At 39.3% G+C, this 17,176-nt stretch overlaps 1 protein-coding gene and 1 long non-coding RNA gene across 5 annotated transcripts in view; one reads left to right on the top strand and one right to left on the bottom strand.

The window, feature by feature from the left end:
* The window catches only part of KYAT3 (kynurenine aminotransferase 3), a 339,782-nt gene extending 323,624 nt beyond the window's left edge, over positions 1 to 16,158 (top strand). For 3 of the 4 annotated variants that reach the window (XM_079981577.1, XM_079981575.1, XM_079981576.1), the window contains exons 3-14: positions 1,361 to 1,419; positions 2,327 to 2,471; positions 4,486 to 4,635; positions 5,761 to 5,847; positions 6,556 to 6,681; positions 6,780 to 6,900; positions 9,108 to 9,184; positions 10,197 to 10,286; positions 12,137 to 12,323; positions 13,363 to 13,436; positions 14,071 to 14,157; positions 14,886 to 16,158. In XM_079981577.1, coding sequence (XP_079837703.1) covers positions 1,361 to 1,419; positions 2,327 to 2,471; positions 4,486 to 4,635; positions 5,761 to 5,847; positions 6,556 to 6,681; positions 6,780 to 6,900; positions 9,108 to 9,184; positions 10,197 to 10,286; positions 12,137 to 12,323; positions 13,363 to 13,436; positions 14,071 to 14,157; positions 14,886 to 14,942 — 1,260 coding nt within the window. In that variant the 3' untranslated portion in view covers positions 14,943 to 16,158. Of the gene's footprint in view, positions 1 to 1,234; positions 1,420 to 2,326; positions 2,472 to 4,485; positions 4,636 to 5,760; positions 5,848 to 6,555; positions 6,682 to 6,779; positions 6,901 to 9,107; positions 9,185 to 10,196; positions 10,287 to 12,136; positions 12,324 to 13,362; positions 13,437 to 14,070; positions 14,158 to 14,885 lie in introns of all 4 variants that reach the window. The other variant, XM_079981578.1, reaches the window with a different exon arrangement.
* On the bottom strand, positions 10,294 to 14,150 carry LOC307218942. Its single transcript, XR_013840164.1, has 3 exons — positions 14,033 to 14,150; positions 12,908 to 13,374; positions 10,294 to 11,281 (listed from the first exon to the last, which is right to left on the bottom strand). It is a non-coding gene; the product is annotated as an uncharacterized lncRNA (long non-coding RNA).
* Positions 16,159 to 17,176: the final 1,018 nt, after the last annotated feature.

Genomic DNA, 17,176 nt, shown 5'->3' with positions numbered 1-17,176 from the left:
TCAGGTTTCTTCTATTCTTATTGCAGAAGGTATCAATTGGAACACTGTTACTATTGACCATAAGTTAAAATAATGACAATTTTAGTAGTAGACCAGTACAGTATGGCTATATAGTTGTGTCATTCTCTAAGGTGCTGCAAGACTCTTAGTTGATTTAACTTTGAGAGATATGTTTAAAAAGAACCTTGGTAAAGGAAGCTTTTTTCTTCCTTTTGTTTCCCTTACCACCTGTAACAGCTTAAGCTACATCCTCCATCTTTTTTATTTATTACATTTCATCAAATCGTATGTAGAGGTCCAGAATGTGGAGTCACTAGGTTGGCTTGGATGTTAAAAAAAATATCCTTGCCTTTCAGACATTCATGAAGCAGTTCAAGATTTGGATTGAAAAATAGTGTTGTGGAGTATGCATATACTGTATAGCCAGCACGGTAGAATAAAGGTCACCCAAACAGTGCTTCCTGTTATCTGGATTGTGGTTATGTCACTTGGTGTGTGTTGAACATACATATTCTTTACATATATGTTCCATTTGTTGAACAGCTTTGATGTTACTGTGTGAAATTTCTCACTGTTTTTTTTTAAAAAAACTTTAATACTATGATATTGTCTGTTTAAATATGTTGCTGGTACTTGAGTTTTGTGTTGGACAACCTTAGCTTTTAAAACAGTGGTTAAAAAAACCTCGTTTTTAATAGATCCACAAAAATTCTAGGAAAACAAAGGAAGGGGGTTATTTTTTCTTTGGGAATGTGGAAAAACAGTTTTCCAGCTGTTGTTTGTTCAGGATGGACAGAGTGGCACAACCAGTGGGGTGTATTCTGTACCCACCAGATTTTTTCCTCATATGATGGAGAGAACATAGGGCCAGGCGCAATAATCTTGTGAAGACAGATCCTATTACCTAGACACAGGTTTTTATTAATCTGTCTTATGCACATAGCCTAGCCTTTGCAATTCTGCTCTGTCCGTTACTTTGACTTCACCACTGTCTTTGAAAAACAACAAGATATATAAATCACATTTCCTCTACCCCTTTGTTCTCAAGTAAGTGCTAAAAGATTGTGCTCTGACATACATCTATGATATACTCTGTCTTTCTTATGCTGGGTTTGAACAGAACTTATATTTAATCTTAACCATTCCATTTAGTATCCTTGCATAGATTGGCATTTTGTCAAACATGTATTGTAAGAGAATATTGGTTAATTGTTACATTGAACTGTGTTTGCAGTGCCTGTCAGTTTCATCAGCTTTAGAATGAACTACAAGGAGAAATGTCATGGATTACCATAGTGTCCAACAATACAATACTTTGTAGTTCTAACAAGAATTATCCGTCTTTGATTCTTGTATGTAGACCATGACCTTCAAGCACAAAAATGCAAAACGAATTGAAGGGCTGGATAGCAATGTGTGGTAAGTAATTATTAATGAAAATGAATGAATGAATGAATAATGAAAATGTCTGTACTCCTTGTAGTTCATTTGTATGCTTTTCACCTACATTGTCAGCTGACCAGGTGCAGGGCCAGGGTGGGGGGCAGGGAGAGAAACCTCTTGGTCAGTGAAGCCACTGGGAGTGGGCTCCAGGCTTTTGTGTGCTCCTCCCCTCTATTCCCCTCTTCCATACAAATAAATCTCTTTGTTCCTTTTATGGTTAAAAGATATTGGATGAATCACAGTGATAATTACTGGTTGTGCAGCCTGTGAGTCTGCAGAACAACTCTGCTAGGACTACAATGTTTAAATAATGGGGGCAGGGGCAGGGTCACTTTTAGCTAACAGATTGAGATAAGGTGATTCTGGCTTTGTTTATGAGGCTATTTTGGTTCTAATTTTGCTACATTTATAAAGAAGGAAAAAATGAAATAATCCTCTGTCAACTGCGCGCGGGGTGTGTGTGTGTCAAATGTGCTCTCAACAGCATTGGGGGGGAAACACAAAACCTGTTGTATTAGTCTTCAGTGTTCTAGTTGGTCCTCAACCAAGATGATTTTTGAATTGGCCTTTGGTGCTTCAGAAGTGGTTATGTCACATCACGTGTTTTGGCTTAATAAATGTTACTGGGAGTGGAGGATGAGGCACAGAAGCCATGTAACACTTATGGCACCTAGTTCTAGCCTGAAAGCCTGACTTAAAACTAGACTGATGGCAATGAGGCCTCCAGGATCTCTGATTAACTAATATCTGATTGAATGCTCTCTGGGTAGTTTCCCACAGACCCATGTGCTCTATACTGTGTTTTTGATTTACCATGGATCCGAAATATTCTTCCTTGTAAATGTGTATTAAATACCTTTGTAATAATTTCTTCCTTTCTTAGGGTGGAATTTACAAAAGTTGCTGCAGATCCCTCAATCGTTAATCTGGGACAAGGACTTCCAGATATATCTCCTCCTAACTATGTTAAAGAAGCATTAGCCAAAGCATCATCTGTGGATATGCTGAACCAGTACACCCGGGGTTTTGTGAGTACACCTTAACGCTCTCTGAGAGGTTGCTTTAAATCAGTTGCATATCCAAACATTTTCTCATGGTTTCCACATGCGTCTTCTTCAGTTTGGAATCTTGGGCTGAATAGAAACACGGTAACCATAAATCGAATTCATCATGCGAAAGGGTGAAAGGCTGGGCTGGATGAATCCCAAGCTGGAATTAAGATCACCGGAAGAAATATCAACAACCTCAGATATGCAGATGACACAACCTTGATGGCAGAAAGTGAGGAGGAATTAAAGAACCTTTTAATGAGGGTGAAAGAAGAGAGCGCAAAATATGGTCTGAAGCTCAACATCAAAAAAACGAAGATCATGGCCACTGGTCCCAACACCTCCTGGCAAATAGAAGGGGAAGAAATGGAGGCAGTGACAGATTTTACTTTCTTGGGCTCCATGATCACTGCAGATGGTGACAGCAGTCATGAAATTAAAAGACACCTGCTCCTTGGGAGAAAGGCGATGGCAAAGCTAGACAGCATCTTAAAAAGCAGAGACATCACCTTACCGACAAAGGTCCGTATAGTTAAAGCCATGGTTTTCCCAGTAGTGATGTATGGAAGTGAAAGCTGGACCATAAAGAAGGCTGATCGCTGAAGAATTGATGCTTTTGAATTATGGTGCTGGAGGAGACTCTTGAGAGTCCCATGGACTGCAAGAAGATCAAACGTATCTATTCTGAAGGAAATCAGCCCTGAGTGCTCACTGGAAGGACAGATCGTGAAGCTGAGGCTCCAATACTTTGGCCACCTCATGAGAAGAGAAGACTCCCTGGAAAAGATCCTGATGCTGGGAAAGATGGAGGGCACAAGGAGAAGGGGACGACAGAGGACGAGATGGTTGGACAGTGTTCTCGAAGCTACAAACATGAGTCTGACCAAACTGCGGGAGGCAGTGGAAGACAGGAGTGCCTGGCGTGCTCTGGTCCATAGGGTCACGAAGAGTCGGACACGACTAAACGACTAAACAACAACAAACCATAAATCTCCAAACAGTGGCCGATGTAAATATGGTCCAAAGAGGACTATACGTAGGGCCAGGAGAACTGACTATGTAATTCAATCAAACTTCCCAATGTAACGTTATTATTAATCTATATAGTACATTTCAGCATACAGGGCACTACACTTTGGCTTTCTTGCACATAATGCTTAACCATGGTTTGGCATTATGAAGATGAGCCTCAAGGAGTATTTTAAAAGATTCAACTTCTGTTTTTGATTAACTGCAGCTTCTTGTGATATTCAACCCACACACACTGTGGTTAATCATTCGTTGAAACAAGCCAGCTTCAAATCATGGGTTATGAACTGGGCTTGTTTCAATAGACTGAAGCCATTTGTCTGGACATAATGCTAAACTACAATTAACTTAAAGCTTCCAATCTTCTCCTTGCAGCTGCACGGAGAAGGGAGCGGGGGCGGGGTGAGGGAGGAGAAGGACAGGAGCCTGAAGCTTGCTTTGGTTCATCCTTGTAACTTTAAACCATGGTTTATATGCAAATACAGCCAATTCCTTTCTTGTTCTTCACCATGGTGCAATATGAGCATTCATCAGAGGGTAGTTACTCCTTTTTCAGTGACCCATGAATGGCAGTATAACTGTTTCTAGAAATTTATATGTGTTATGAACATTTTTGTTCCACATTATTTTTTCTTCAAAGGGTCACGGTCATAGATCCTTACTGATAGTGCACACAATTCCCAGCTTGTGATCTTGCACAAAGACTCCTATTCACTGGAAGGCTGGCTGTGCAGAAGAGATTCCACGTGAACTGTGCCTTATATTGTTTTTCTTGTTCAGCTCAGTAAAGTAGGTTCTCTCCTAGACGTGATGACAGTTTCTAATTGTTTAAATCTTTAGAATGGTATTTCTAATTGCGTAACTCAGCAATGCTAGATTTGGCTAACAGACAATACTGTATTATTTGTCGGTTGTTTGTTATTAACTGGCATATGAGTCTATGCATTTTCTTTTGCATTCATAGGGACATCCTTCGTTGGTGAAAGTCTTGTCCCAAGTGTATGAAAAAGTTTGTGGAAGAAAGATTGATCCATACACTGATATCCTGGTGACAATAGGGGGATATGGATCTCTCTTCAGTGCAGTGCAGGGACTCATTGAAGTAGGAGATGAAGTAAGTTTTATGATGCATCCCAGAATAAAAATAACTCTCTTCTATGAAAACATATGTGTTTACACACACACACACACACACACCCTTGGAACATGGGTAGCATTCCATTAGTAAGTGATCAAGCCTACTCAGAAATCCTTTTCCTTTGCAGCTTGATGGTTTATTGAAGGGTAGAGAGTTGACTTTTGTTAGTTTTGGTTGAATAAGAAATCAACTTTGAAGCAGGGCTTTTTTTTTTACCTGCCAGATTCCTATGCCTTTAAGAGTATGTCGATGCACCTTAATTTAGCAGGTGAAGGATTTCTTGGCATTGGGATAAAGTTATAGAAAAAGCCTCAGCTGCTTAACTATTGTGCATCAGAAGAACTAACCAAGGTGCTACTGGAAGGAATTTTTTTATTTTATTGTGCATTAGGTTGCTGTTGAAGGCAGGATAAAGGGATTGGTGTTGTTCTTTAAGCAACTGTATGTCTGAGTTGAATTGTCCATCAATCTACCACTTAATTATCAACCTGTTGTAAATTAGCTTCCTTGGCTACTCCCCGGTACAGCTGAAAAAAATCCTAGGTGCTTGTCCTTTCAGATGCCTAAAACGCTGGTCCTGAATCCTTCAAAACTTTAAATGTTTCCCAACTTCAAACCCTGTTCTTTTTTTCTTGAGTTGTAGAAGTTTGTCAGTAATGGGGATCTATAAGCACTTAGGGTAGGGTGGGTTTTAAATCAAATAGCCTGCCTCATTTGGGGTAAAATTGGCAATGAAGTGATAGCTAGCTACCTTTTGATATTTTATCTTTTCACTTTTGCTTTATGTGTCTCCCACATTCCTTCAGTTCTTCTGCCATTATTGTAAATCTTCACTTATTTCCTATTATCCCCAGCACACAAAAGCAGCCACTGTGAAGTAGCAGTGGCTGTGGCATTTACAGATATACTTAAGAGTTTTAGCTTTTAATCTAAAATACTACCCCGTGTTTGTTGACAAGAAGTACTTTTAATGCAATGTCCTTTCCTAAATATATAGAATTAGCATTGTATCAGATCAAATGCGGGTTCTGTCTTTGAAGAAAGGTATAACATCATTTTGTTATTTCTTACTCACATAGCTTTCCTATATGTTTACTTTAGGTGATAATAATAGAACCCTTCTTTGACTGTTATGAGCCAATGGTGAGGATGGCAGGAGCCAAGCCTGTTTTTATACCGTTGAGATATGTGAGTGTGTTTAGAATATTATTATAATCAGAGTTTATTTAGATAGGGGAATGAAGAGAAGTGTTCACCTTGCAGTTTTTCATAATGAAGGTTATTTCTTCCCTAAGTTACTCTGCTTTGTGTGCTCAGTGAGAAACAGAATGGATCCAGTAAACCAATTAATAACAACAAGAAAGCCTTGTCTCCCCAAAGTCTAGAATTAAATGATAGAAGCCCAATGGGTTTCAATAACTTCAGATTGCTCGGTGGCCTTGCTTTAAATGTGAAAGCCACATTAACTTTCAAAAACTGAGGGGTGTGAGCAGGCCAGCTAATTAATTTATTCAGCTTCAAGCATCCTTAAGTGCTTTTGTCTTGTAACAGTATTTAAAGTGGTACTTAAAGACCACAGTGGTAGATGGTAATTCTGGTCCCCCCTGGTTTTTTATAGTACTAGTTTTGGATTCTTAGAAATGCATTGCTGCTATATGGAACACTTAATCCTTTAATTCATTTTGATGGCTAGATCTAGTGGGTCAGAGGAATCGTCACTGGAAAGTCCCAGATGATATGAATGACCTTTTTTTTTTGTTAGTGATCAGAATTTGAGATTTCTATTTTATTTGTGTATTTTGTATAGTTGAATGATTCTTAGGATAAGATCACTAGTGGAATGTTTAAAGAAAGTTTATTTCAGCCTAATAAAACATCTTTCCCCCTATAACTCAGAGACCTGCAGCTGGAGAGACTGCATCTAGTGCGGACTGGGTCTTGGATCCTGCTGAACTTGAAAGTAAATTTAATTGCAAGACGAAAGCTATCATATTGAATAACCCTCACAATCCTATAGGAAAGGTGAGATTCCTGTTTTTAAATCTGCCTGCTAAGTGTTACAAAATGTCAGCTCTGATGATATTGATTAATACATTGTTTTCTTTCCCTTTCTATTTTAGGTCTATACAAAAGAAGAGCTCCAGATGATTGCTGATCTCTGTATTAAATACGACACCCTGTGTATCAGCGATGAAGTATATGAATGGCTGGTATACACTGGCAATAAACACATTAAGATAGGTACTGAATTGTATGGTAGTCAATGGGAAATGTATGTGTACATTTCATTCAAGTTGTTCCTTCTTTCATATGTATAAAAATAGTTCCTATTCCTTGTTGAGTTTAAAGTTACAGCTAACCTGAGAGAGCTACTTGCATTATTTCGATTATCACCCAGTCCTCCTAAAGTATTTTCTGCCCCTTCAGTTTGGTATAATCTATATCCTTGATAAGTATAATGCCCATTACTTCCTCAAAATTTAGAGGATGTTGATCTGCAGTGGACCCATCACTGAGCCTTTGAAAATTAAGCAGGATGCATTCAGAAGCCACCAGCATTTTGAGACGTGTTAGTTTGTATACTGGAAATGGGCAATAAAGTATTGCTGCCGGATTAAAATTAGGTATTTTATAAAAGCTCATTAATAGTATTTTGTAGACTAGCTATAATTCTGAAGTATAGGACTATATTACCTTATTAAAATGAATTACTTTTGTATTTTTCAATTTGCAGCTCCCATGTTTGACATGTAATTTCCTACTGATCTTAATATTTGTACAGTCTTGAATGTTCATTTAAAATCACTTGTATGTAAATAGTCATATGTATGAGCACTTTGGATGCCTTAATGCATCTCTGTCCTCCAATGGACCTTGGCGGGAATGGGAAAAAAATCTATTATTTCAGTTGCATACTCAACTTATCATATGGGAGAAGTGCATTCCTGATGGACACAGGCATTTTTATCACCCAGCAGATAATATGTACAAAACACTCTGCTAAACGATTCAAAATATAGCATTTGGCCATCAGTGCCTTTTCATTTGCTCACTTTTAAGCAGATCCCCAAAACAGTTTTCCAATCTATTGTTGAAACCTACAAACCATTAAACCTACAGGCAAGCGACAGTTATTTTATAAACTAAGCAGAACTCTTTTCCCCCAAGAAACCTTATTTTCTCTAGCTTGTATAACATGCACATAAAGATTGTGCAAAGAGGAGAACACAAATCCTCTCCCTAGAGGCAGAGATGTTCTTGTATTAAGCTTCACGTATTCCATCAGCTGAAATGACACATTGCTCGTGAAAAATGTGAAATGAATATTGCATCAATTTACAGCATCTGGTGGTGGCTCTCTAATATTTATCTAATAGAGGTTGCCAGTGATAGATCATAAAATCAGCATAGTATTTGTGCTGTCATCTAGGCAGTTTCCTCTGGTATAGAACACTTCGTCATTTCTCTTATCTAGCTTGTGCAAAACAGGAGCTTCATGTGACTAATGATTAGGGTTCCACTGGCAGATTTAAAGATTGCATATTGTAAGCAAGGATTCTTCTGGCGTCTCAACAGGCATAGTGCTTATTTGGGTAATATGTATGTATGTAGCCTTACTAATAGTTCTTGGTGCTTGCTCAGATACAAAAAATACATTCTATTCTTCTGTAGCTTAATACAATGAAGGTGCTTGTCCTTTGTTCACAAAATATTTACTCTAAAAGTCAGCTGATGGACTGTGTGACTCCCCAGCCATCTTCTGAAAATGAGTTGGCTAGCTGTTTGCTCCACAAATTGATATTCTCTTGTTTTGTTTAGATTTGCTAAATGTAATTGCAGCCCATGGTGATGGCTGGAATTCACGCATTACAGAATGTGTTCCCTTCTCCTTGTCTGCAGCACATAGCATCACTGCAGCACATAGCATTACTTGTCATTTTCCTCCATTGGTACCCAATGATGTCAAGTGATGGCTGGACAACCTGATGCTGCCACAGCATGAGTTAATGCTTGTACCTCCATCCTAACATGGGTTGCAGGAAAATACTCTTACGGGTTTTTAATTTTTTTTATTTTGGATGTGTGTGTATTTTGTGTGCTACACCGTTATATGGAATTTAGGGACATTTTTACTCTTTCAGTTCAATACCAACAACAAAGAGCTCATCTGAATGACCTGATAAAATGATTGAGACCTCTCTCTGGTGTGGACATGCCCTCATGTGCCACAAGGTGCCTGAATGAGGGTGTGAGTAATGGAACAATGTGCTTTCAGTACATACCCATTTAGTTTGAACATAATGAAGCCAGCTTCATACTTACCCAAAATAATATATGTTCTTTTGTAGGATGCATTAAAACATACCTATTTATTGTTGGAGAGGTAAAACTTGTTAGCTCCGTTCGTATGTAATTAACTCTTGACCCTTTTCTTTCTTTTTTCACAGCTACTTTGCCTGGAATGTGGGAAAGAACAGTAACTGTAGGAAGTGCTGGGAAAACATACAGTGTAACTGGCTGGAAGGTAAGTGAACAGAATAAGACATAATGCAAATGAAGAATCATATATGTTGAAGTACCTCTGGGTTGATGTACCATGGAGAAGGAGATCATTTGCAAGCTTTCACAAGCTATACGAAACACGTGCAGAATCTGTATTAAAGATTAACCCCTGACATTATAGAAATTCTAGATGCCGTGCAGACAGGAGATTCCACTCAGAACTTAGAAATCCTACTGTTTACATTTTGAACAGGCGGTCAGTATGTACGTTGTAAACAGTAAGCCTTTCCAGTTTGCACATCTTTTGAAGACATTGTGCTTGCTATGTCAGTTCCAATGTTAGATGCAGAAGGTGGTGGTTGCTGGGGGCACGTTTCTCATGAGAAAATCAGGCCAGGATCCAACAAACTACAAAGAGACTTCTGCAGGTGCACTAAGCTCTTTTGGGCTTCTTATCCCCACTGCCTGACTGAAAAGGTATCATAAAATGTTGGGGGCTTCCCCAACACAGGAAAATACACATGGGGTTTCATCCAAAAACAGAACCATGTAAAGTCCCATGTGTGTATGCAAACATAGTACCTTAGGCATGGCTATGTAGCTCTCTCTTGGAAGCAGAGTTAGGCAAGTGCATGCTGTAACTTCAGTATTGTGCGTCTTTTGGTAATTTTTATTTTGTGAAAACTATAAATACAATATGTATACACAAACAGGCTCATGCACAGATAAATAAATGCACCCATGCTTAATTTTTGTAACATTTTTGGAGAACATAATTTTCATTTTTCTTGGCAGGGATTTATTTTAATTGCAGAGCAGCCTTTTAAATAGGGACACACCTCGCTGCCCCTAGGGAGTAATTATCTAAGCACAGGCAAGAAATCTTTTATAAACTGGAAGACATGGGTCCCCCCCCCTTTAAGTTTATCAATAGTCCACCAGTTTAAAATGTGATTATTTCCATGTTTCTCAACTTTTGTAAATGTTAAGTAAACAGTCAGATATTTGTTACAATTTATTTCTTTTTGTTGAAGCTTGGCTGGTCTGTTGGTCCCCAACATCTGATAAAGCATTTGCAGGTGGTTCAACAAAATACACTCTATACATGCCCAACTCCATTACAGGTAGGTACCAAGCCATGCAAAAGGTATTGTAAAGAGCGCGATACAGTGTAGGAGGTTTGAACCACTAAACATAATTAGAAATTGTCTAATAACGAATCTATTTGCAGGAATTGCAGATGAAATTAACACTTGAGCATGTAGATCCAATGAAGATTAGCATCTGAATGTCAATAATTTGGACATTCCGTTATTAGCAGGAAAACAACAGACACAATGATGGGAGTTGGGATGAGTGATTACCGTTGTATATAATACATACTGCCATGCATCTGATGTGTAGTGAAATTCTCATTACTGCTTCGCAGGATGATACAGACAACTGCCTTATACAGTGGTTACTTGGACCCTGTGGAAAGTTACTGTTTGGCAAATGTTTGTCTCTGTGCATCCTTTGAATAGATTGTTTTCAGATCAAGGTGTATGCTTCCTAAATGTTTGGGGTTTTCTATACTATGTGGTAAGAAAGGAAGATCTGTAGACTTCATTCTTGTTTGTGATTGTTTATTATTATTATTATTATTATTATTATTATTATTATTAATTTAGTAATTAATTACATTTGTATACTGCCCTTCATCTGAAGATCTCAGGGCGGTCCACAGCATAAAAACAAGAATATAACCACAAAGTACATAATAATAATAATAATAATAATAAGAAGAAGAAGAAGAAGAAGAAGAAGTAAAAAAAAACAACCACAATACCCCCCAACACATTTAAAAGGACCTAGACTGTTATACAGCCAAAGGCTTGGTTGAAGAGGAACGTTTTCGCCTGGCAGCTAAAGATGTATAATGAAGGCGACAGATGAATCTCCCCAGGGAGAGCATTCTACAAGCAGGGAGCCACTTAGAAAAGGCCTGTTCTTGTGTTGCCATCCTTTGGACCCCTCATGGAGGAGGCACATGAAAAAAGGCCTCAGAAAGACCTCAGATGATGATCGCAGAGTCTTGTCAGTTTATATGGGGAGAGGCAGTCCTTGAGGTATAGCAGCCCTGAGCCATTTAGGAAAAAGAATGATAAATTCTTTATAATTTATATGTCATTATTAAAGCATTGTGGGACACAGGTGGCGCTGTGGGTTAAAGCCTCAGCGCCTAGGGCTTGCCGATCGAAAGGTCGGTGGTTCGAATCCCTGCGGCGGGGTGCGCTCCCGCTGCTCGGTCCCAGCGCCTGCCAACCTAGCAGTTCGAAAGCACCTCCGGGTGCAAGTAGATAAATAGGGACCGCTTATCAGCGGGAAGGTAAACGGCGTTTCCGTGTGCGGCTCTGGCTCTGGCTCTGGCTCTGGCCAGAGCAGCGATGTCACGCTGGCCACGTGACCCGGAAGTGTCTCCGGACAGCGCTGGCCCCTGGCCTCTTAAGTGAGATGGGCGCACAACCCCAGAGTCTGTCAAGACTGGCCCGTACGGGCAGGGGTACCTTTACCTTTACCTTTATTAAAGCATTAAACATTAAAAAATCAGATACACATTACTGAATTAATAACTGAAAATGAAGGTATTTTACTTTTTAAAATCTCACACTTGAAAGGAAATATATCTATTTTAGTGATAGATGCGTATCCAGCAATTTTAGAAGCATTTCCACCTGCCTTCTCCCCGCTCCTTGACTGCTAAACCCAATTGACAGTCTTATTTTTACTCTTCACTGACTTTCTATTTTACTAGAATGATCTGTTTTATTATGGAAAAACTGATAATTAGATACTAGAGATCTGAGCATTTCTTTGAATACAGCATTTCTTATTAAAAGTGAATCTTCACAAGGTCTGTTTTGTGTCTGCCGCTTTTTGATAATGTGCTTAAATGTGTGGGTCCCCCCCTTCCTTTCCCGATTTGAATTTTCAGGAAGCTGTGGCACAAGCCTTTTTGATAGACTTGAAGCGCATGGATGACCCAGAGTGCTACTTCTATTCTTTGCCTAGAGAGCTGGAAGACAAACGAAACCGAATGGCTCGCATGCTCCTGGGAGTTGGGCTGAAACCTGTTGTTCCAGAGGGAGGATACTTTATGATTGTTGACGTGTCTACATTAAGTAAGTGAAGATTTTATTCCATGGCCGGAATGGGGGTGATGACCCAGTACTGAAGCTGGGAGAAATATACTGTGAGCAAAGGGAGGGCTACAGTGTGTGTGTTTTCTCTTCTGAGTAACAAATATTTTCACAAACATGGTAGTTGTCCTAGTTACAGATAGGTAGCCGTGTTGGTCTGCCATAGTCAAAACAAAAAAAATTCCTTCCAGTAGCACCTTAAAGACCAACTAAGTTAGTTCTTGGTATGAGCTTTCGTGTGCATGCACACTTCTTCAGATACACACTTACAGCAGAACTAGGCAGCGATTACAGCTTGTTGTTGTGTTGCCCTTTAATCTGTAAGAACCCCACCACCACAAGCAGTCAGTGATATGGAACCAGGTGGAAAAATACACAGGCTAACAACTTCATGATGTCAATTTTTCATTAGAGAAAAGGGTTGTGTGCCTATGGCAGCAGACCCTTTTTATCATAATGTCTAGCTCTCCCCTTAGAATGCAGCTTAAGATCAAAAACCTGGCACTCTGGGTAGCAGTCCTGGGGAAAAAGAAGTGAAATAGCAGATCTTGCACTTTAGATCTTACCCTGGGCTCCAGATCCTTTCCATCTTGTTGTTGTTGTTTAGTCTATTCTGACTCCTCGTGACCCCATGGACCAGAGCACGCCAGGCACTCCTGTCTTCCACTGCCTCCTGCAGTTTGGTCAAACTCATGCTGGTTATGCCTGTTGTCTTTGTCCATGGAGTTTTCTTGGCAGGGATACTGGAGTGGCTTGCCGGTTCCTGCTCCAGGTGGATCACGTTTGGTCAAAACTCTCCATTATGACCTGTCCATCTTGGGTGGCCCTGCACGGCATAGCTCATAGCTTCTCTGAGTTATTCAAGCCCCTTTGCCATGGCAAGGCAGTGATCCATGAAGGGGCCTTTCCATCTACTGTTCTGTAAAAAAATCTCTGCTGAAGTGCCCATACTGGGTAATGCCTTTCTTTTGAAAAATTGCAGTTTTTAAGGTGTTTTTCACCTCTTCTTTTTGTTTTAAAGATGTAGATCTGTCTGACATGGAAAAAGATAAACCTTATGATTATAAATTTGTTAAATGGATGATAAAATCTAAGGTAAGGATTGGTTTTATTTCTGCCTCCTACTCTTTGCTCAAATAACTGTGTCTTTAATTCTAACATCTAAGTGAGACTGTAAAACAGGTGGCCCTGGTGTAGGGGGTTGTGTGCTCATTGGAAGGCTGCATACCCAGTGCTAGGCTTGCAGATTTCTTCCCTACTTCAGCAGAGATATAAGCCCTTTACTGACATCTGCTCTGTGGGATTTGCCTTTGCTAGGCTAGTCTGTGGTCTAGACACAACCACTCCTTAAAGATCAGCTCCTTTGCTAGGAAGATGAGGGCAAACTGCTAGCCCAGGGTGCTTCCAGAATGCAACATTGCAGAATTCCTACATGGAAAGCACCTGAAGCAGTGAAGGAAATATTGTGGCAATCTGTTTGTAGCTTAATTCTGCTTCCCAGACCGTGCACATAAAAATTTCCACATGTGAAATGTTCATCCATGATAGTACAGTGCTGTATTTTGCACATGCAAATTTTGTTAATGTGTGACGTGACCTTAATTAAGCTCTTGGGCCGCAGCCTTTAAACTCTCACAAAGATACAGTTACTAGAGCTTCCAAGAGCTAAGGTTTAAGCTGTTTTAACGTACCTGCTGAGCATGCAATTGTGGTTTGTGCTTTTTTAAAGAAACTGTCAGCTATTCCTCTCACCTCCTTTTGCGGCCCTGAGACCAAAGAACAGTTTGAAAAGTACATACGGTTTTGCTTCATCAAAGTAAGTTCTGTAGCATGTGCTTAAATAAAGCTTAATTGCTTAAGTCTTAGCAGGGCTGTTTGTTTCTATTAGTACCAAAACTTAGATCTTCTCCTTTCACTTTTAAGCAGTTTAAATAACTTTTTGATATTGCTCCTAATAATAATTTCTTAGGGTATGATCATATTTTACATCAAGGTGGGCAACCTCTTCTCCATCAAGGAGTAATCTGGAAACAAATCTGGATATCATTAAAATTAATTTCATTTACTCCCATCATCCTCTTCCCTCCCCATTTTCTTCCTCCTGCCACCCACATGAAATTAGGCCAAGAGACACAAGTTGCCCACCCCTGATCTACATAGTGCTTTTTCTAAATAGTCACAGCCCAGTATTCCTAATAGTCCTGAAACCTAGGTCAGTGTGGGTAGCAGTTCGCGAATGAGCTGAGTTTTTAACTATGAAACCTCTACTTCATGCTGTGAGCCATGATATGCTGGTTTCCCTTTATAGCTAGAGTTTATTGCTGGGGGAATGGGGCACATTGTAGATGTTAGCCACTGGGTAGACATACCCAGGTATTTGCCTACTCCAAACTCATGTGAGCATACATGCCACAAAAAGTACCTAATGAAGTTTTTAGAAGTGTGCTTCTGTGGATTTGCAGTCTTCTAGCAGTAAAACGTCTTACGCACGTGAAGAATATTTCAGTTCTGATTTTTAACTTTTATTGTGTTCATTGTTGGCAGAAAGACAGCACCTTGGATGCAGCAGAAGTGATCCTGAAGAACTGGAAGAAAGATTGACCCAGAACTTAACCTCTTCTGCCATTTCTAAAAATATATGCTCAGTCATACATTTATAACTAGACCTAGAATGTCACATTTCAGGTTACCCTTTCTAAATTGAACTGTGCTGCCATCTGCTGGATATTTAATATTAATAATGTGATCCAACATACCGGTTTTGACATTGTAAAAATTATAGTCTGTTTTCCAAAATATTCAGTGGAAACCTTTTCCAGCAATCTTCTTTTCTTCTTTTCTAAACCCACTGAAGTAAAATTTGTGCAGGCTACATCCAGCAAGAGCCCTGTTCTGAGACCTCCTTTATATTTGTACAAATGGTTAACACATTTATTGCACCGCTTTGGGTTTATTTTTGTCAAACAGCAGCTTTTCTACAATCCAGACAAAATACTGTATGAGGACATTGAGTGTGGATTTGTGGGCAGGGTCCTTGCTTTACATGGCTTGGCCAGCCAAGGGCATAGCATAGTAACAGAGGAAAGGCAGCACAGATGGGCATGGGAGCTAGGTGTTGGAACAGGCAGTCTTTTCATTCAGTTGTATTACTCATGATTAAGTGTGTGTGTGCAAACACACACACACACACACACACACACACACAGATGCACACAATTCACAAAAACAAATAATGCCTTGCAATCGGAATGAATAAGAAATGAGATCTGTGCAGTATATTTTCATGAATTCTATTGATTGTAGAGGAGAATGGCTATGGAGATGAGAGGTAAGATTGCTCTAGAGTCTGGGTTTGCCATTTCCCTTTCTTGCGTAAATAAGGCAAGCAATATTATTATTTTTTGCCAGCTATGCAAATGACACACGCTACCTCGCATAAACTGGATATAATTCTGTCCCCGCAAATTTTACCATTTTATTTTACAATTAACAATCCTGGGGGATCTGCTAGATATGTTACTTAGAATCACAGAATCGTAGAATTGGAAGGGACCCCAAGGGCTGTTTGGTCCAACCCCTGCAATGCAGGAATCTCAGCTAAAGCATCCGTGACAGATGGCCATCCAACCTCTGCTTAAAAACCTCCAAGGAAGGAGTGTCCACAATCAAGGAGTCCGTTCCACTGTCGAACAGACCTTACCACCACGAGGTTATTCCTGATGTTTAGTTGGAATTTCCTTTTTTGTAACTTGAAGCCATTGGCTTAGGTCCTATGATTTTACTTAACAAATAAATAAAAGTGAAAATTTGGCATAAACCTTGACTGCTTTCTTCCACTGATGTTGTAAACAAGCAAAATAGTGTATTCCTTAAACTTGCCAGAGAAACAGGTTTACAGAAACCGATTCTGCTCCCCTCCCTCTGCTCCATTTAAAAAGAACTAATAAAGAAAATTTGGAAAGATAGCTTCATAGGACTAATCTTAAAACAGGTTTATAGTCTGATTGTGTGCATATTTGCTTGGAAGGATTTCAGTTGACCTTCCTTCAAAGTAACTTCATAGGATTGTAGACCTTGTGGAGTGAGGCTATGCCTGTTTACTCAGAAGTAAGTCTCACTGTATTCTTTACCTGTTTACTCCCAGGTACGCATATCCTGCATGTTTCTTTTAAATCTATACTTACCTGAGACTTATCTCATAAGTGTGCATAAGATTCTAGCCTCAGGGTAGTATTGTGGTCTGGAGAAGATGAACATATGTCACATACCTGTGGACACAAAGTTAAATCCTACACAAACCACTGGACAGTAAATCCCATTGCAACTGCATTTGCATTGAGTAATCCTTGCATATAATTTCAACTAAGCACAGAACTGCCAGCCATCCTTTATTTCAGAATTTGAGAGTTTTATTTCTAAAACTTTGGATTATCAAAACAAACTGAAATGGATAGAAATGGTTTTGTAAGCTTGATGTAATATGCCATGTAATATTTACTTTTTCTAGCTTTACTGATTTTTTTAAAAGTTGCTTTATTTTATTCTGCAATGCTGCTCAGAAATTGTTACAGGACAGTTAATCAATATTGTATGAAATACAGTATAAAATAAAATTAGATATCATTTAACAATAGTGCTCTCCTAGCCCTGTCACCCACTGCAACCTCACAGAAAAATGTGATATTTGATTTCAGGAAAGGATTTTTTTTGTTTCATTTCGTTTTTTACAAATTGACAATTTGTAACTTCAGCTGATGAGTGGAAAAGGTCAACAAGAGCTTGTTTTTGACAACTTCCGTTGGCAGGGGATTTGACAAGAGTCGGAACAGACGCGT

This window comes from Podarcis cretensis, assembly GCF_951804945.1.
Source record: "Podarcis cretensis genome assembly, chromosome: 6".
In the NCBI taxonomy this organism is placed as follows: Eukaryota; Metazoa; Chordata; class Lepidosauria; order Squamata; family Lacertidae; genus Podarcis; species Podarcis cretensis.
This window is presented reverse-complemented; position numbering and strand designations above follow the sequence as displayed.